Raw genomic sequence first — 18,946 nt, 5'->3', positions numbered from 1 at the left:
AAAATGTTTCAAATTAAATAAAACATATTTAATTTAGTATCTGAAATACAGTCTTTTCTGCTAATATCCAGTAAAAACAGCCGCAGATCGCCGAAGATCCAGTGGAGATGGAGAACAGATCCTATAGTGTAGGCTCTGCCCATGAGAGCTGAAGGCAGAGCCGCTTCTTAAAATGAACTTATGAAAGCAGCTTAACTAATTGGTGGAAATAGATAATGATTCAGGTCTTCAGTGCAATTATTGGTTTTCCAAGTGAAATAAACAGCTGTTTCAATGACAAGGCTGCAGGAGCAAATCCATAGAAAGCATTGGATTTCTGCAGCCCCGGCTTCAAAGTCATAAAAATATTTGGTAGCTCTCAGGTCGCTGATATTTGTCATGGCAGATGGCGGCTGAGTTTGAGATTCCGGGATGTCATTCCAATATTATTTCCCCCCCAGTCAAAAATCAGTTGTAAAACCAAAGGAATCTGATCGTCACCTATTGTCTCTTCCTCTGACAGCCCGCAATGCATCAGAGGAAAATATCAGCAAAAATAATAATTACCAGAATACTGTTAGGTATATGCAACACGGAAAATCCACGGCACTGATTTCAACTATGAGAAAAGAAATCAAACGCATGGTAGAAAAACCGCACCTGGACATGGCACTGCACTTGGTGCACACAGCTCTGACAAATAGGTGGCTGTGCTCAGGGTTTCATAGATTTGGACACTACGGTAATTGGATAGGTGTGTGGGTGCTGGGGCAGGCTTGTGAGGGCTGCTGGGTTAATACACTGTGTGGCACGGATGGAAGACCTTACTTAAAATATTCCTCTGCAAATAATTGAATTGCCAGCTTGCATTAGGCGCAGTATGAGTGGATGGCAGCCTGGCGTCCTCTTCATTCATCCTCTGCGCCCAGATCATAGTTAAAACTTCATGGCGGAGTCTACTCCAGCAGATGAGAAAGCTTTACAAATCCTTGCTCTCAGCAATACACATGGAGAAAGGCGCTGGCAGGAGACAGAACAGAAAGGGTTACTTTATCAGTGGAGCGATCACTGTGCACTTTGCTTATCTGTGTCTATGATGTGGACACACGAGGGTGATCACTGGTCAAAGCTAATTACTGGGGACCTTTCCCAGCCTATTGCTCCATACTGGGGTAGTACTGTGCCTTATCTTAGACAATTTCCTACAATGTCCCTCTGAGATCTATCTTATCTATGCTTTCTGTAAGCAAGCAGGGACTACAAGTAGCAGCACACTGCTTTCTGCACACAGACTGCTCCACTCTCTGCTTGTAGCCGGGCTGTAGGTGTTGTGGTCTCAGGCAGCTGATCAAAGCCCTGCTGCTGGCTACTAATATTTCTCACTTTATTACACGTGTCACAGGCAGTCTTGCATGCCTGGAGATCACACAGGTATAAGTGGGCATCTCGGGACCGCCAAGGATTTATATTGATGAAAAATCGTCCTCACTTCAGGGCTGGGAACAAACTTTACACTTGAACTTTTCAACTCTGGCTGCTACACCGGCTGAGACAGGGGTCCAGGGGGTAAAGTAGAAGAGTGACAATGGGAAATAGTGCAAAGCTTCCCCTGTCCATGTTATCTGCACATGTACAAAACACATCAGAACAGGTTTCTTGTTTATTTTTCTTTGTTTGTTTGATAGTTATAATTAAATAAATATCTATAATAGAAGGGGTCTGTTTCACTCCTACTAACATGTCTGTAGCGGTATCCCCGGCAGTAAAGAGTGGCTTTGCCCTGGGAAAAGAACAGGCAGACTTGGCAGGTTTGAGAGGTGGTTCCTGGCTCTGATGATGTTCGGGGCTGCCCCTGGGTATACATCCAGCCCCCCTATCTATAAATCCACACAGCCAGACGTCTACATGCAGTCCCCTGCTCCTAGAAAAGCACATTTGCAGCAAGGTGCCAGCAATGGACCGCATTTCATCAGGTGCAGCTCTCGGTTCCATAGCATCAGAGCATGATCCACACAGAGCGATTCTGCCCCGGCACGGCAGCTTGTAATGTGTTGTTTGCCGGTGAGGGCTGCAGGTAATTGCCATGTTAATGACACGCTCCAGCGACCGCAGGAAGCCACCGACCTCCTCCTCATACCCGGCCAAAACCTGGAGCCAGGAAATCCTGACAATAAATCAATTCGCCATTCAAAAAGTGGGATCAAACGGCTGTGCGGGGCGCAGTGGTGCAGCTCGCTGATGACAAGGACATCATTTCCTAGGAGTAGCCTGGACTGCTGGGGACACGGAGCTCCAGGTGTAGCTGGGAGATCTTCATCCTTCCATACATTGTAGGAAATCAGATTACACTTTACTCTGTCCGGTCCTGGGTGTGCGTCTGTTTACCTGCTGACTTGTATGGCATGTATGATGGCGAGAAGGGAATAAGAGCAAATAGTTCAGAAGGGGTAGCAGTGAAAGGGGCACGTCCCCTGACAGCCGAGTGCAGCTGTCGCCCTATGGGCTCTATAGGAGCTGGCATCTCCAGACAGCACTGCTCAGCCTCTGTTTTACATGAGAAACAGCACATATGCAGAGAGGAAGAGGGGGCGGCGAGGGGTCGCCCTATTGATTCCATTTTTTACCGTTTACCAATAAACGAGCAGAGAATAGAAACAAACAGCTGAGGGGAGAGTGACAAGAAGCATTGTTGGGGCCATGCCGTCTGTACACACAAAGGACACAGAGACAACGGGGAATGCTATGTCCCTCCTCACAAGGGAATGCACCTTCCAAATTCTGGAGAACATCCTGGAGCTGGAGGTATGAAACTAGCGCACCGTAAAGTACTACTCCGGCAGAAGCGTGTGAACACGGCTCAGAACATCATCCTGTGCCCGCTCCGGGCAGCACAATATCCGCGCTTGTATTTTTCGGTTTCTTTCCCATTTTTGGCTAATTGTAGATTGTATGCTGTGGAATCCATAACAGTCCTTGGCATGCACCGCTGTTTTCATTGCAATTGTATAATCTGGTTGAAATGTTTCTTTCCATCGTATGAACAAGCAATGCGTCAGCCAGTGCCAGGGACAATGTACAAAGCGTTAGAAGCGGCAGATTCATTAACACCTAATACCGACCCGTCAGACAGAAAACAGCCTGTGTTTGCTAATGTTTATTTACACTGTGCGTTATACATCAGACACTTCCTTCACAGTGGATCCCCGAATCCCACTTCTACAATACACACCTTCAGCTGCGGGTCGCTCTTTTCCTCACATCCCTTCCACTCCGAAGCCTAAGAAAAAATACAGAATAAATAGAAATGATCATTTAATCCATATGTTACAAGAAAGCTCGGGGGGTGTATGCGAAATACTACATTATTACTACAGAAAGGCATCATTTCATTATGTATGTATGTATATAGATATCGATAGATAGATAGATAGATAGATAGATAGATAGATAGATAGATAGATAGATAGATAGATAGATAGATATCTCAAAGACACTACATTACTAAAATGAACAGCAGGGACTATGGGGCTGTGTGTGGTATACCAGTAGAGAAGAAGTCATTTCTAATATGTATACCCATCTATACATTACCTGCCATATTTTATCATGTCTGCGCTGGAAGAAACTTGTACACTTATCATACTTGATGTATTATTACCGTTGTGCTGTGGATCCACCTCTTCAATATATTGAGTGAGTATAAAACATGGAAATATGACACTAGCTGGAAAGGTTTTGCTTTCCCTATTTGTAGGTATGAGGTTCCAGTACTATTAGAGCTTGGTGTGGTGGTTAATGGTTTAACATGAGCACTGGAGGAAGCTGATTGGCCCAGGCTAGCTGTGTCGTCACTGACTTGGGCATAAGGCGAGCTCTACGGCAGCTGAGAACATGCAGTCCAGGGAAGACACTTCACATAGGAAGAGCAGTCCCAGACCTGTAGGACCACAGGCAACATATTAGTAGGAGAAGTTATTCTACCATACAGCTAGCTGGAGAAGAACCTGCTGCTCTCTATTCAACCTGCCAGGACTGTATCGTGGAGAAGGACCAGACCTGGAGGACCTTCATGGGCTATAAGGACCTTCCTTCGTGCACAAGGCGGCAGAACCAGTCCACCTCGGGGATCCGAACCTAGAGCCAATTAACCCCCCCTCCCAGAGAGCTTTGTGAAGCCTCTCAGTGCCAATGCTGGCACATTAGAGCCAACCACTGGGCATTTGGTTTGGGAAGCAGAAGCACTTTCATCTCTGACTGAGCAACCTCTCACGCCTCCTGTCCATTGATATCGGTAGTCTGGGATCTCCATCATTTAGAGGAGCTATCTGCAGAAAGACGGCCCTCCAGCCACACTGGTGTTACAGAGCTGCTGAGAGTTTGGGGCCCCTGTCTCCTGGATCTTCCAGCAACCCTCAATATATCAGCCAACCAAAGACGATGGTGCACTGTGCTGGATGCGAGAGGCCCATCCTGGACCGCTTCTTGTTGAATGTTCTGGACAGGGCTTGGCACGTCAAGTGTGTACAGTGCTGTGAATGTAAATGCAATTTAACGGAGAAATGTTTTTCTAGAGAAAGCAAGCTTTACTGTAAAAACGACTTCTTCAGGTGAGTGCTCTGTGTGACAGTACTGGTGACAAGAAGCTGTACTTCTCTCCAGCTGCTGCTAGCGCTATCTGTATGATATGGCAGTATGTAACTAGTGTACTCATACACAATCTGTACAGTATAGTCCATGCCCCCATCGTGGTAGACATCAGGCACCAGAGACGGACTACAAATCCTCCTTGTGGAGGGGGAATTTATTTAGCATCTGATGAATATTTTAGTGGTGACAAAGTGGAGATAAAGACTCCTTGGAGATGTAAAGCCGGCGATCAGCAGATGCCAGCATGTCTTTAGAAGCCCGACCACCGTAATGGCCTGGTAATGACACAGCCCGGGACGCCCCTCTCACCCGGCTTTTCCGGGGTCAGGCGGTCGCTGCAATCATCATTTGATGGATGAAAGGGACGAGTTTTGCTGAGATAAAGGCTGATCTTTCTGCTCCTTTCATGTCGATGGGCTCGGGCAGGGAAATAGCATGTTTGCTGCTCCTGACGAGGAGGAAAATATGACCCCATAGCCCGCAAGCAGGCGAGGAATCCATATTCAGCCACCCTAAGTAAGGACTTTTCTTGGCTATTAAATATTCGCCTTCTTATTGCAGCTGCTATTTTATCAGAACTGATGCGGCTTATTATAAGAGGGGGTATAGAAGTGCCCAGAAAGCGGCAGGCAAAAGCCGCCCTTTGTGTACACGCACAAGTATTTGTGTATTGCTGGAAGGAAATGACACCTTGTCCGGCGGCCCCAGCTCAGGCCCCGGGTAAGTACTGGCGCAGATTTTAGGAAAGAAGTGATAACTGGATCTGGACAGCAGAGGTGTTTGAGGAGGAAACCACACAGCATACAATCAACATTACACCTACTTATCTACGGCCAGAAGTCACTGATCTTCCTTATTTGCAGTCCAAGCTCCGAGAAACCAATACACTAAAATTGAGACAAACAAAAACCGCAGACATCACACCATTCAGACACATAGAATATGCGGAAAACAGGTGACGCGCCTTCTATGTGCTGTGGCAATATTGTCTGATTGTGCTAAGATCCAATGATTTCAAGGGAAAAAATTCAGACTATAAGAAGACCTACAAATAGAGATAACCTCAGCAAAATGTGCAAAAGCTATAATAATGTAATCCATCCACAGGAAATGTATTCGTGTCAGCAAATCTCAGAGTCGTGACAAGACTTTTATGCTAAATTGTAATTACTGAATATAATAGCAATGTCCACTAGGAATGCTGGCATTTAATGGTCTTCAATTGTGTCAACGTGTACCTTCCTCTTTTCCTTAATATCATTTGTTTAAAAATAGGCATGTAATAATAGCCATGTAATAATATCAATGTTTGGAATATAATTATTAATACTAATAATAATAATAATAACTAAGCATCATGGAAATCCTGCGGAACTGAGCATCTGTGGCGCTATTATCAGCTCACACATACTTAGTTTTCCCTATGACTGCACTTTATCTGTATATGGAAGAACTGACCGTGCCTTCTACCTTTGCCTCATCTAGACGCTTTGGTACCAAGTGTGCTGGCTGTGCCCAGGGAATCTCCCCCAGTGACCTGGTCAGGAGGGCAAGAAGCAAAGTGTTCCACTTGAACTGTTTCACATGTATGATGTGCAACAAACAGCTCTCCACCGGAGAGGAGCTCTACATCATCGACGAGAACAAGTTCGTCTGCAAAGAAGATTACCTAAACAACAACAGCAACCCTGCCAAAGAAAACAGTCTTCTCTCAGGTAAGCCCCGAGCCACCTCCACCATAGACAGATAGATCAATAGATAGATAGATATTAGATAGATTCGACTTCATCCAGTCATACAAACAAGGCACACATTTCTTATATCCTGGTATCCTTGTTAGTTTCTCCTTGTATTTTACTTTAATTTCTTCTGGTTCCCGCCCCTCCACTAAGATACATAATGAGATAGATAGATAGATAGATAGATAGATAGATAGATACATAAATAGATAGATGTGATATAAATAGATAGATATGATATAGATAGATACTTCGTTCATACAAACAAGGCACACATTTCTTATATCCTGGTATCCTTGTTAGTTTCTCCTTGTATTTTACTTTAATTTCTTCTGGTTCCCGCCCCTCCACTAAGATACATAATGAGATAGATAGATATAGATAAATAAATAAATAGATATGATATAGATAGATAGATAGATAGATAGATATAGATAAATAAATATATATGATATAGATAGATAGATATAGATAAATAGATAGATATGATATAGATACTTCATTCATACAAAAAAGGCACACATTTCTTATATCCTGGTATCCTTGTTAGTTTCTCCTTGTATTTTACTTTAATTTCTTCTGGTTCCCGCCCCTCCACTAAGATACATAATGAGATAGATAGATATAGATAAATAAATAAATAGATATGATATAGATAGATAGATAGATAGATAGATATAGATAAATAAATATATATGATATAGATAGATAGATATAGATAAATAGATAGATATGATATAGATACTTCATTCATACAAAAAAGGCACACATTTCTTATATCCTGGTATCCTTGTTAGTTTCTCCTTGTATTTTACTTTTATTTCTTCTGGTTCCCGCCCCTCCACTAAGATACATAATGAGATAGATAGATAGATAGATAGATAGATAGATAGATAGATAGATAGATAGATACTTCATCCCTACAAAGAAGGCACACATTTCTTATATCCTTGTGAATTTCTCCTTGTATTTTACTTTTATTCCTTCTAGTTACCACCCCTCCATTAAGTTACAGAAATAGATAGAGAGATATGAGGTAGATAGATAGATAGATAGATAGATAGATAGATAGATAGAGATATGAGGTAGATAGATATATAGATAGATATATAGATAGAGAGAGATATGAGGTAGATAGATAGATAGATAGATAGATAGATAGATAGATAGATAGATAGATAGATGGATAGACATGAGGTAGATAGATAGATGGATAGATAGATGAGACGGTCTTGTTCACATGGCCATTGGCTGATACTAGTAAGGGTCGCAGTTCCCGGTGCGATTTTCCTTTGATATGATTCTCTCTATTTCCTTCTGGAATAGTGACAGGCAGTGACCCCAGTTTATCTCCTGACTCCCAAGACCCATCTCAAGACGACGCAAAGGACTCTGAAAGCGCGAACATCTCAGATAAGGAGACTGGGAATAACGAGAACGACGACCAGAACCTGGGGGCAAAGAGGAGAGGACCCCGCACCACTATCAAAGCCAAGCAGCTGGAGACCCTGAAGGCCGCCTTTGCAGCTACTCCTAAACCCACCAGGCACATCAGGGAGCAGCTGGCCCAAGAGACCGGCCTGAACATGAGAGTCATCCAGGTACCGCACGTCTTAGGAAAGAGTGAACGGGGTTGTGTTCAGTTATCTGCACCTAACCACAGCATGTCTTCTCCCTGGCCGGGGTCACAAGGCAGCATAGTAGTGTGGCCGGTGACAGGGAATAGGAGGCAGATAGTGGCACTGAAATGTGGCTGTGTGTCCCAGAGAAAATGCTTCATGTGCTGGGAAATAGTAGTGCTACTAATAATACGAATTATTAATAATAATAATATTCAGTCTTGTGAAGGAGAACATAGCATAAATCGCTGGCTCACTGTTCCCATCCTTTCTCCTCATTTAAAGAATCGTACAAGGGTATCGACTTGCAAATGGAGTAGAAATTAATAACCATAAATGTGAGGGGTTAATGGAAAAATAAGAATGACAATGAGGTGGGATTATTAAAAGCTTTCTAAACCCGCAGAGCCGGGTGTAATGGAGGGTTAAAAGATCATTAAGGCTAGGTTAGATTGGAAGAACTTTAGTGGCGGGATAATTAGGAGTAATCTTGTCAGGGTAATAAGAATTAACTCAATCATTCTTGACCTGAAGCGGGAAAGCCAAGCAGAAGCCTCTGTAGTCCAGGAGGCTGAGGCGGTTCTGTCCTCCTCACATGTACATGTACACCGCCTTCACTGCCAATCACTCTACTCTTTCATTATCTCTATTGTTTCCTTACAACCAATCTATCTACATCTATCAACTCCCGCCTTTTCTAATGAAGGGGCCTTTATATTCTTCTTCTCAGCCTGGTGGTAAACCAGAAAAGCCTGGCACTGGCACAGACTTGTCGGCTACCACTCTGGTGTTGTGCCATTTGCTGTCCGCTGACTGAAGGCAGATGCCACTCGCCCGGCGCATGCGCAGTGATGTGGGTTACTCTGCCTCAGCTTGGGTTGTCCATGCAGCTCCAGCCCAGGGTGAACATGTTAGCCACCATCGTTTTCCATACTAGGGTGTGACGTCATGGGTCCAGGTCTCTTCTGAGTCCTCAGTTGTTGGTGCCTTCTGGGTGATAATGAAATCAGAAGAGACCAATTAGACTGAAGGGAGACAATTATCTGTTTTGCGTCACCTTACAGAATTTACCACATATTTTTATATCCTGGAGGGGTGTTTTGTTGACATTTTAAAAATAGCGACATTTGCATATTTACTTTAGATAACCGGTCCATGAATGGCAGCCACCCTTCCTCCCTCACTGAATAGCCCCATATGTCTCTGAAATAAAGGGCCGGCCACCCTGGGAGAGCCCTAGGAGGACAAGAGCTGCTTCTCTAGAGGCTTCCACCAGAACATGTGGTACTACCATACAATTCTGCCAGTCATTATGCCACTACCTAAGGAGATTACTGAAGACAACTGTCTTGTACAGCTGCATTCACACTTGAATAAAGCGCCATAGCTGTAGCCCCTGCTCAGTTGTATCCTCAGAGTAGATGGAGGTGGATGAGCTTGGGGGAATCAGCTCCTTACACCTTAAAACAGGTAGTTGGAAACAACAACCCCCTTTGACACCAAGAAGCAAATAAAGAAGTCAGTCCTAAAAATCTACCTGTTTTGGTCACTTTTTGTTCCAAATGTATTCCCATTCCAAAAATTGGATCCATTTACAAGTCATTTTTCCCCCAAAAACATTAGCAGTAGGTCTCCTGAACACGAACGTGTGCGCCCCGTGGCCGTGCTGCAATTTGCGGGCCGCAATGCACGAACACCGACCGTGGAGCAGCTGCAGCGGATCGGGGACCCATTCGCTTTAATGGGTCCGTGATCCGCCCGTTCCGCAAAAAGATAGGACATGTTCTATCTTTTTGCAGAAGGGAAGTAGGGGACGAAAACCCACGGAAGCACTCCGTAGTGCTTCCGTAGGGTTCCGTTCTGCATCTCCGTATTTGCGGACCCATTGAAGTGAATGGGTCCGCATCCGTGATGTGGAATGCCCACGAAACGACGCCTGTGTATTGCAGATCCGCAAATGCGGTCCACAATACGGCAACGGGCAGCACACTTTCGTGTGCAGGAGGCCTTACAATGGATCCACAAAAAAAACGGATGCAATACGGACGTCATCCGTATTTTTTGTCGATCAGTGTTTTGTGGACCGCAAAACACATAAAGTCATGTGAATGTAGCCTAAAAGAAACTAAAAGAAAGATGGAAATGTATGTACCTACCCCCATAACGCCCTCCAGTACTGCATGCTCGATATCCCAGGTGCCTTCTCAGGCAACAACAAGGGGCTGTGGTGTTAGGCCACCATGAGCAGGTTGCTGACGGAGGACCACCCTCCTCTGCCTCAGACGTACCGGTATTTGGAAGGAGAAGTAGATCCTGCACATAAACACTTGGGCATGTCGCTTATGGACCAAAAAAGAAAGGATTTGTCAAAGAAATCTGGTACCATGTAGTAGTGGAAATATAGGGCTTGATGTGCTAAGCGAGGCACTTAAAGAACCCTAAACACTAACAACCCATAAAACTATACTGTATGCTAATATTACAGGTTATAGTTTTAGATTTCTAGAGAAGGAATTTTTCCCATTTTTTTGCCTTCTGAATCAGATAACAGGCTGACCTGGATGGACATGTTTTCAGCCTTACAAACTATGTTACTATGATACAAACCCAAAGCACCAGATCTTCCTTGTAAAAGTATACCCCTGGAGACACTGCTCATCTCTGCTCTTTGTACTTCTGGCACATCAATTGTGTTGCCCGATGTCAAATAGTGCCCGACAGAAAACGCTGCTTGCTCAGTTTTTCTGTCCGCCACAATCCGTGTACAGACGCCAGATCTGTGTACTGAAGTGCTGTGCACATATATCAGTTGTGTCCAGCTCCAGCATCTAGCAAGGCACAACTGATATATGTGAAGGTAGCCTTACAGTACTCTCTAATATTAAAATCCATAACCCTTCTCTTCCAACCACATGTATGTGACATCATAACTAAGCGGCAGCTTGTATTGACCTGTGCGTTACATGTAGTACTACACATGCAGGTTCACTCCTGTGTTTGTCTTTTTGTTGTTTTGTATGCATATTTGATCATTTCATCACATTCAGTTCTAGCGGACCATTGCTCTGTCCCCACCGGCATTCTTAGAAATTCATTACTCGGCACATCATATAAACATACAACAACCCTGCCATCCCAATCAGTTTATATACAGACACAATTCCAAAAGTAATGCACATTTTATTAATGCGTACATTTCTGTCAAAGATTAAAAACAATTAAACGTATGTGAGAAGAGGGAGGTCAAGCCCAAAAACCACATTTCTTAGGGCTCTTTCACACTTGCGTTATTGTCTTCCGGCATAGAGTTCCGTCGCCGGGGCTCTATGCCGGAAGAATCCTGATCAGGATTATCCTAATGCATTCTGAATGGAGAGTAATCCGTTCAGGATGCATCAGGATGTCTTCAGTTCCGGTACGGAACGTTTGTTGGCCGGAGAAAATACCGCAGCATGCTGCGCTTTTTGCTCCGGCCAAAAATCCGGAACACTTGCCGCAAGGCCGGATCCGGAATTAATGCCCATTGGAAGGCATTGATCCGGATCCGGCCTTAAGCTAAACGTCGTTTCGGCGCATTGCCGGAGCCGACATTTAGCTTTTTTAGAGTGGTTACCATGGCTGCCGGGACGCTAAAGTCCTGACAGCCATGGTAAGTGTAGCAGGGAGCGGGGGAGCAGTGTACTTACCGTCCGTGCGGCTCCCCGGGCGCTCCAGAGTGACGTCAGGGCGCCCCAAGAGCATGGATCACGTGATCGCATGGATCACGTCATCCATGCGCATGGGGCGCTCTGACGTCATTCTGGAGCGCCCCGGGAGCCGCACGGACTGTAAGTATACCGCTCCCCCGCTCCCACTATGGCAACCAGGACTTTAATAGCGTCCTGGGTGCCATAGTAACACTGAAAGCATTTGGAAGACGGTTCCGTCTTCAAATGCTTTCAGTACACTTGCGTTTTTCCGGATCCGGCAGGCACCTCCGGCAACGGAAGTGCATGCCGGATCCCAACAACGCAAGTGTGAAAGAGGCCTTAATCAAGCAAGTAATCAGCAAACAAAAAGTACAGTGTGAACAAAGCCATTATTACTTTTTGCATCAGTTTAGTCAGACCATTGGGCCCAAAAATTGCAGCATGCTACAGTATGTCTCGAGAATAAAAGGGTATAGAAAATATTAGTAATATTTTAAAAACATATGTTTTGCATCAGTTGGAAAAAAGTAAAGATAAATCAAACCTGTTGAAAAGAAAATCTTTTTTTCTACAGTATCCAAAAGCATAACTTGCTACATATTTTGAATCTGTAGACACAACCAGATCAGATAACATGAGACTTTATCTTGTAACAATTAGTGCCCAATTAGCTTAATCAGTTAAAAAAACGCATGTAAACGGAATGTAAGAGTGAAGTCACACGTAGCAGATTTGTGGCAGAACTGCGGCTGTCCTATTCATCTGAATGTTTTTTGTAAAAATTTCCGAAACAATTCTATTCAGAATGGTGCGTGGAATTGATTCTTAGTTGCAGAATTTCTACCAACAAATCTATGTTTAAATTCACCCTAAGGGTACTTTCACACTAGCGTTAAAGTTTTCCGGTATTGAGTTCCGTCCTAGGTGTTCAATACCGGAAAAAAACGCATCAGTTTTATCCTAATCCATTCTGAATGGAAAACAATCAGTTCAGTATGCATCAGGATGTCTTCCGTTCCGTCCCTTGGCCAGAGAAAATACTGTAGCATGCTGCGCTAATTTTTCCAGCCAAAATTCCGGAACACTTGCCGGATTGCCGAATCCGGCATTAATTTCCATTGTAAATGTATTAAAGCCAGATCCAGTACTAAGTATTCATGAAATTGCTGCATTGACTGATCCGGTTTTCCGGTCTGCGCATGTGCAGACCTTTAAAAATGTTACAAAAATAAATACCGGATCCGTTTTTCCAGATGACATCAGAGAGACAGATCCAGTATTTCAATACATTTGTCAGACAGATCCAGAAACAAATTATATCCGTTTGCATACAGATTTCCAGATCCGGCAGGCAGTTCTGGCAACTGAACTGCCTGCCAGATTCTTCTAATGCTAGTGTGAATGTACCCTAAGGCCCCCTTGCCCTTCACATATGTCAGTGATTCAGCTCAGTTCCCCTCCGGTGTGAAGCAAAAAAATTGTTTTCTATGGGATCCAGATCCATACATGTGGTCCATACATCCAGCACATCAGTTGTGAAGCCAGATGTCCAATATGCTCAGGCCAGCTTCACATATTCGCAGCAGTCCGGCTCAGTTCCCTTCCGGTGCGGTGTGGAAGACCAGAGGGGAAGTGAAGATAGAACTGATCCCACTGATGTCAAATGCTGCATGTGGTGCATAGACGCCGGATGTGTGCACTGAAGTGCAGATCACATATATCAGCTGTGTCCAGCCCCCAGCCTGAAGTAGCTGGCCAGACACAACCGACATGTGTAAGGGGGGTCGCCATGTTTCTGTCCGGCGCAGTGAATAGATGCCGGATCCGTGTACTGAAGTAATTTTTCAATTAATATAAAAAGCCTATACTACTTATGGTTATTGTCTGATTGTAATTAGTCTCTGAATCATATGACAATTTGGAAAAAACACTTGAAAGTGTTGTGCCACCCCTAACCCTCAAGGCATATCAATAACATATGGCAGGACTATATAATGAGTGGGGTTCACCATTAATAACCTCCCCATCAATCACTAAAATCCCAGTAGTCTTTGGGTCTATCAATAGTCTCTTGAAACAACCCAGTCCATGGAGGCTGCTGTGGAGTGACACTTTACTGGAGGCCCTGGAGTTAGGCCTTTAGAAAGGATACATATATGGCATATACAATTCATGTTGTTAAGGCCTCATGCACATGACAGTTGTTTTTCTCGGCCTACGTTCTGATAGGATGGGAACCCATTCATTTCAATGGGTCAGCAAAAAATGCTGATAGTTCATCCGTTTGTGTTCCGCGTCCATTGTCTGTGTTTCCCTTCAGCAAAAAAAATAGTGCATGTCTGCATGTCCTACTTTTTTCACATTTGTGTACAAGGATAGGCATTTATTACATGAGATCTGTGGAAAAAAACGGATCCTCCAAAAAAAATGGATGCCGCATCTGGTTTTTTTAGCGGACGCACAATTTGCGGACGCAAAAAAAAACCACTGTCGTGTTCATGAGGCCTAAGTCTGTCAGTGGTTAGAAATCCCTTTTACTGACAGGGGGAGTTTAACCAAGGGAAATGTACAAAGAAAAGAGCAAAACAAATGTATCCTGTATTTAGACACTTTGAAAATTGTCTCAAAAAGGTTTGTTGATAAGTCAAAAATGTTACTAAATATTTGCACCACTTTTGGAACCAAAATATTGGTGTAAATGTATCTCAGCCATAAGGTGGTGTAAGTAAGAGAAGTGTGCACCCTGCTTTGGCTAGTTGTTCTACATTTGGCATGTCACATGACAGGTCTCCATTTTGATACATTTGGCGCCATTTCCACCAACTAATACAATCCTTGGACACCACTGATAATTCCCCCATTATCACATTTATCTGGCAAGGTTTCCCTCTGTCATGGCTGGACCAGATCAAATATCATTGACTGCAACATGACTCTCTCTGGCTAGTTGACAGCTTGGCACCGCCATTAGACCGGGGCTGTTCCCGATCATTGCCCAGTGTAAACATGCCCAGCAATTCAATGACAAACAATAAAACGCTCTTTTCTTGCCGATCGCATCTTTCATGTGGACGTTACATTCATCTCCTCTTCTGCCTTGTGTAAACAGGGGGTGTGCCAGAGACAATGATGTTAACTGTATGGGAGGGGGTGGGGGCAATCAACATGGCATGAATAATCATCCAAAACAAACCCCTTGTGAGCATTGATAAACGAATATAGAATATATAATATATATATAATCTCCAGCAGATACTGTGGAGTTGTTAACAAGCGATGGACAATTGGTATTTATCTGCTGGTGTTAAGGAAAGAAATGCATTTGTGAAGGTGGCAGAATCTGGGCTCTAGCTGGAGAACAGTAGGGAAGAGGAATGATCAGTAATGATATGGAAATGAAATGTAAAGCAGCATTATCTATAGTCAGAGCTCCAAATTCCGCACGTCTGAACAAGTATTAAACATGCAGCCTTGTGTAATGTAAATGCTGGCAGAAACAAACGGGGTCACCGCCATTACAGCGGACACTACCCTGATTTCCCTGCAGCCTTCTGGACGGGCTCCTCGTAGAAAATGCACTGGAACAACCCCGAATCTTTGCAGACTCCTCAGTTTGTACTTGATAAGTAATCAGCAGTGTGGGGAAGCCAGCTATGACCAATGGTGAAGGTTCCCTACAGTATAGGGTGTAGATGATGAGGAGCGCAGGCGGCTGAGGTCACATGGAGGAGGATGATGAGGATGATGATGATGATGAGCGTCTGTTCCTGTGGCAGGTTTGGTTCCAGAACCGGCGATCCAAGGAGCGGCGGATGAAGCAGCTGAGCGCACTAGGAGCCCGTAGGCACGCCTTCTTCCGGAGCCCCCGGAGGATGAGACCCCTGGTGGACCGCCTGGAGCCCGGGGAGCTCATTCCTAACGGACCCTTCTCGTTTTATGGAGGTGCGTACATACCGGATACATATATCTGTGCCTATAGATAGAGGACATACCGTCTGTCATGCGTAATGTGCTCTGCGGCTTCCTCTATTGCCCAATATTTACATATTAATTGCTCTGCCTTTATCTTTGGAAGTGATCAGAGCAGCAAAGGCTCGGAAAATCCCTGGCTTGTGATGCATGAAGCAGAGGGTTAATCATTAATGGTAAACATAAGTAAAGTGGAGTGGAAGTCATAGGCAAAGCTACAGCCACAAAGGGCATTACTATGTCCGCAGTGTGTAGAATAATAAGGGTTTGTATCAACCAGAGACAATCGAAATATTCATATATTTTAGGAACAGAACTAGAAACAGTTTGTGAGAACCTAATATTTTTTGTATAGTTATTATTTTGTTATTATTATTACTAGAAACTATAGGATCATTTTGTTAAGGATGCTTCTTAATTTAACTTCTATTGCGCTCTGCCATAAATTGATTTTCAGTAGATTTTATTTTGCTGTTTAGTGAAAATATGTCATGATAATGAATTGACCGGGCATATCGTAGCTGTATGTACTGATGGTCAGCAAAGCCATGCGATATATTATTATTATTATTATTATTATTTATTTATTTCACGACAGCCACTGCCGCATTTGCTGTGAGATGTATTCAGTTGTATCTTTTATTAAAATGTCAGAACTATCACTTGTAGAAGCCTTTGGTCTGGGCCAATGCTAGAAGACTGAATTATTACACCTATCTATATTTCTTCCCTTGGTCTTATCAATTCCTCTGTTTGGCTTATCTATATTTCTTCCCTGGGTTTATCAATTCCTCTGTTTGGCTTATCTATATTTCTTCCCTGGGTTTATCGATTCCTCTGTTTGGTTTTGTAGACTACCAGAGTGAGTATTATGGGCCAGGAAGCAACTACGACTTCTTTCCTCAAGGACCTCCTTCATCGCAAGCTCAGACTCCTGTAGATTTGCCGTTTGTCCCTTCATCTGGACCAGCAGGAACCCCACTAGGCACCATGGAGCACCCGTTACCGGGACATCACCCGTCTAGCGAGGCCCAGCGTTACACCGACATTATGTCCCACCCTCCAGGAGACTCCCCCAGCCCTGAGCCTAACCTTCCCGGTTCCATGCACTCAATGTCCGCAGAGGTGTTTGGTCAGAGTCCTCCTTTTTCATCTTTATCAGTTAACGGTGGTGCCACATATGGAAATCACTTGTCACATCCACCAGAAATGAATGAAGCTGCAGTCTGGTAGCTTTTCCTGAACAGTGGACCATGTTGACATCACTCCTGACAATGGTGTGCTGTACAGAACTGGCAAATCTATGTGATAGTCCCCTCTGAATCAACAACATTGTCTGGATTGAAATGACCAGAAAGCAATGGAATTACTGAAACAACAGAAGTGAGTATTTCAGCATAAAAACTAGAGAAGCTGTAGAGTCAAGTGCTGCAACAGCATTGTTCTTCAGAGTGTCTATTTTCTGCACCTCAGAGGTTGGAGACATAAAACTAGCAGTCATATTAATAATATATTATTCACCTGAACACAAGGGTGGGACACAACCTTTTATTAGCCAAAAGAGCAAATACAACAATATAAAGCCCTCAGCATCAACTCTTCTACCTTGAAAAAGCTACTGACGCCAATCGAGTATCCTCACCAAGAAGGTCTGCTGCCAGGCCTGCTATAGACTGACTACCTTCACTCCTAGGAATCTAAGACTATGGAACTCAAGCAGTCAACTGTTTACGTATATGACCTTCTATTCAGGAGCCTAAACTTTTAGTAATAATCCACTTTTAGAAACCTCTGTGAAAATCTCGAGAAAAAAAAAAGCAAAACGTTTTGAGCAATCAACCAAATGATGAATTCTTGTTAGTTTTGTTTTGTGTGGATGAAGGGACTGACTGGAAGGACGTGCTACACTGTGCTAGAAGGCTACAAGAAAGGCAGGCGCCAAATAACCCAATAGCACAAATAGGCCAGAGACAAGTTCCACCATTTCCGAACATTTGATATACTTTTTAGTCCCGTTGAGCGTTCATTAATGGCTTATATAGTCCCAGACAGGTTTTATTTTTGTGTCCTTAAAAAAGTCCAAAATATTTAAATTTTATGGTCAAATATGCAGTTCCGCTGCTTCTTCTTTATATATTAAATTTGTCATACGTCTTTTATTGTTATTATTAAGCCTAAGCTTGTGTGACCTCCAGTGCATACTAGACCATTCACTGTATGAAAGGAAATGTGGAGAATTTGTGGATTTTTAATAAAAATAGAAAATCTCATGTTTACATAACTTGTACTTCATTCAGTGTATTGGTTGGCCAAAAGAATAAATCCATATGTATATGGTATGTGATTGTTCACACCTATGTCCTCTAGATCAAAAAGGCATTGTGCTAAAGCTATCCATTATCTATCTGTCTCAGATTTATCTATCTAATATCTATCTATCTTATCTATCTATCTAATATCTATCTATCTAATATCTATCTATCTATCTATCTAATATCTATCTATCTATTATCTATCTATCTAATATCTATCTAATATCTATCTATCTATCTATCTATCTAATATCTATCTATCTATTATCTATCTATTATCTATCTATTATCTATCTATCTAATATCTATCTATCTAATATCTATCTATCTATCTAATATCTATCTATCTATTATCTATCTATCTAATATCTATCTATCTATCTATCTATTATCTATCTATTTAATATCTATCTATCTAATATCTATCTATCTATTATCTATATATCTAATATCTATCTATCTATTATCTATATATCTATTTTCTATCTATCTATTATCTATATATCTATTATCTATCTATTATCTATATATCTAATATCTATCTATCTATTATCTATATATCTAATATCTATCTATCTATCTATTATCTATATATCTATTCTCTATCTATCTATTATCTATCTATCTATTATCTATCTATCTATCTATCTATCTCATATCTATCTAATATCTATCTATCTCATATCAATCTATCTATCTCATATCTATCTATCTATCTATCTATATATCTATTATCTATCTATCTATCTATCTATTATCTATCTATTATCTATCTATCTATCTATCTATCTCATATCTATCTAATATCTATCTATCTCATATCAATCTATCTATCTAATATCTATCTATCTCATATCAATCTATCTATCTAATATCTATCTATCTTATATCTATCTATCTATCTATCTATCTCATATCTATCTATCTATTATCTATATATCTATTTTCTATCTATCTATTATCTATATATCTATTATCTATCTATTATCTAT

At 42.5% G+C, this 18,946-nt stretch overlaps 1 protein-coding gene and 1 long non-coding RNA gene across 2 annotated transcripts; one reads left to right on the top strand and one right to left on the bottom strand.

Annotated features, from left to right (window-relative positions):
- Nucleotides 1–448: 448 nt before the first annotated feature.
- On the bottom strand, nt 449–3,705 carry LOC120995171. The gene is made up of 3 exons (XR_005777544.1): nt 3,571–3,705; nt 3,209–3,256; nt 449–999 (listed from the first exon to the last, which is right to left on the bottom strand). It is a non-coding gene; the product is annotated as an uncharacterized LOC120995171 (long non-coding RNA).
- A 711-nt stretch (nt 3,706–4,416) lies between these two features.
- Nucleotides 4,417–17,918, top strand: LHX1 (LIM homeobox 1). The gene is made up of 5 exons (XM_040424194.1): nt 4,417–4,586; nt 6,112–6,341; nt 7,692–7,966; nt 15,450–15,615; nt 16,496–17,918. Exons 1-5 carry the CDS (start codon nt 4,417–4,419, stop codon nt 16,873–16,875), a joined length of 1,221 nt encoding a protein of 406 aa, XP_040280128.1. The 3' UTR covers nt 16,876–17,918.
- Nucleotides 17,919–18,946: the final 1,028 nt, after the last annotated feature.

This window comes from Bufo bufo, chromosome 3, assembly GCF_905171765.1.
Source record: "Bufo bufo chromosome 3, aBufBuf1.1, whole genome shotgun sequence".
In the NCBI taxonomy this organism is placed as follows: Eukaryota; Metazoa; Chordata; class Amphibia; order Anura; family Bufonidae; genus Bufo; species Bufo bufo.
The sequence above is the reverse complement of the archived record's forward strand: the minus strand, read 5'-3'. Positions and strand labels throughout refer to the sequence as shown.

Excerpts from the sequence above, each read along its gene's own strand:
- LHX1 (XM_040424194.1), top strand. The coding sequence starts at position 4,417 with ATGGTGCACTGTGCTGGATGCGAGAGGCCCATCCTGGACCGCTTCTTG. Across the intron at positions 4,587-6,111 it reads TGTAAAAACGACTTCTTCAG|ACGCTTTGGTACCAAGTGTG; the intron begins GTGAGTGCTCTG and ends TGCCTCATCTAG. Across the intron at positions 6,342-7,691 it reads AGAAAACAGTCTTCTCTCAG|TGACAGGCAGTGACCCCAGT; the intron begins GTAAGCCCCGAG and ends CTTCTGGAATAG.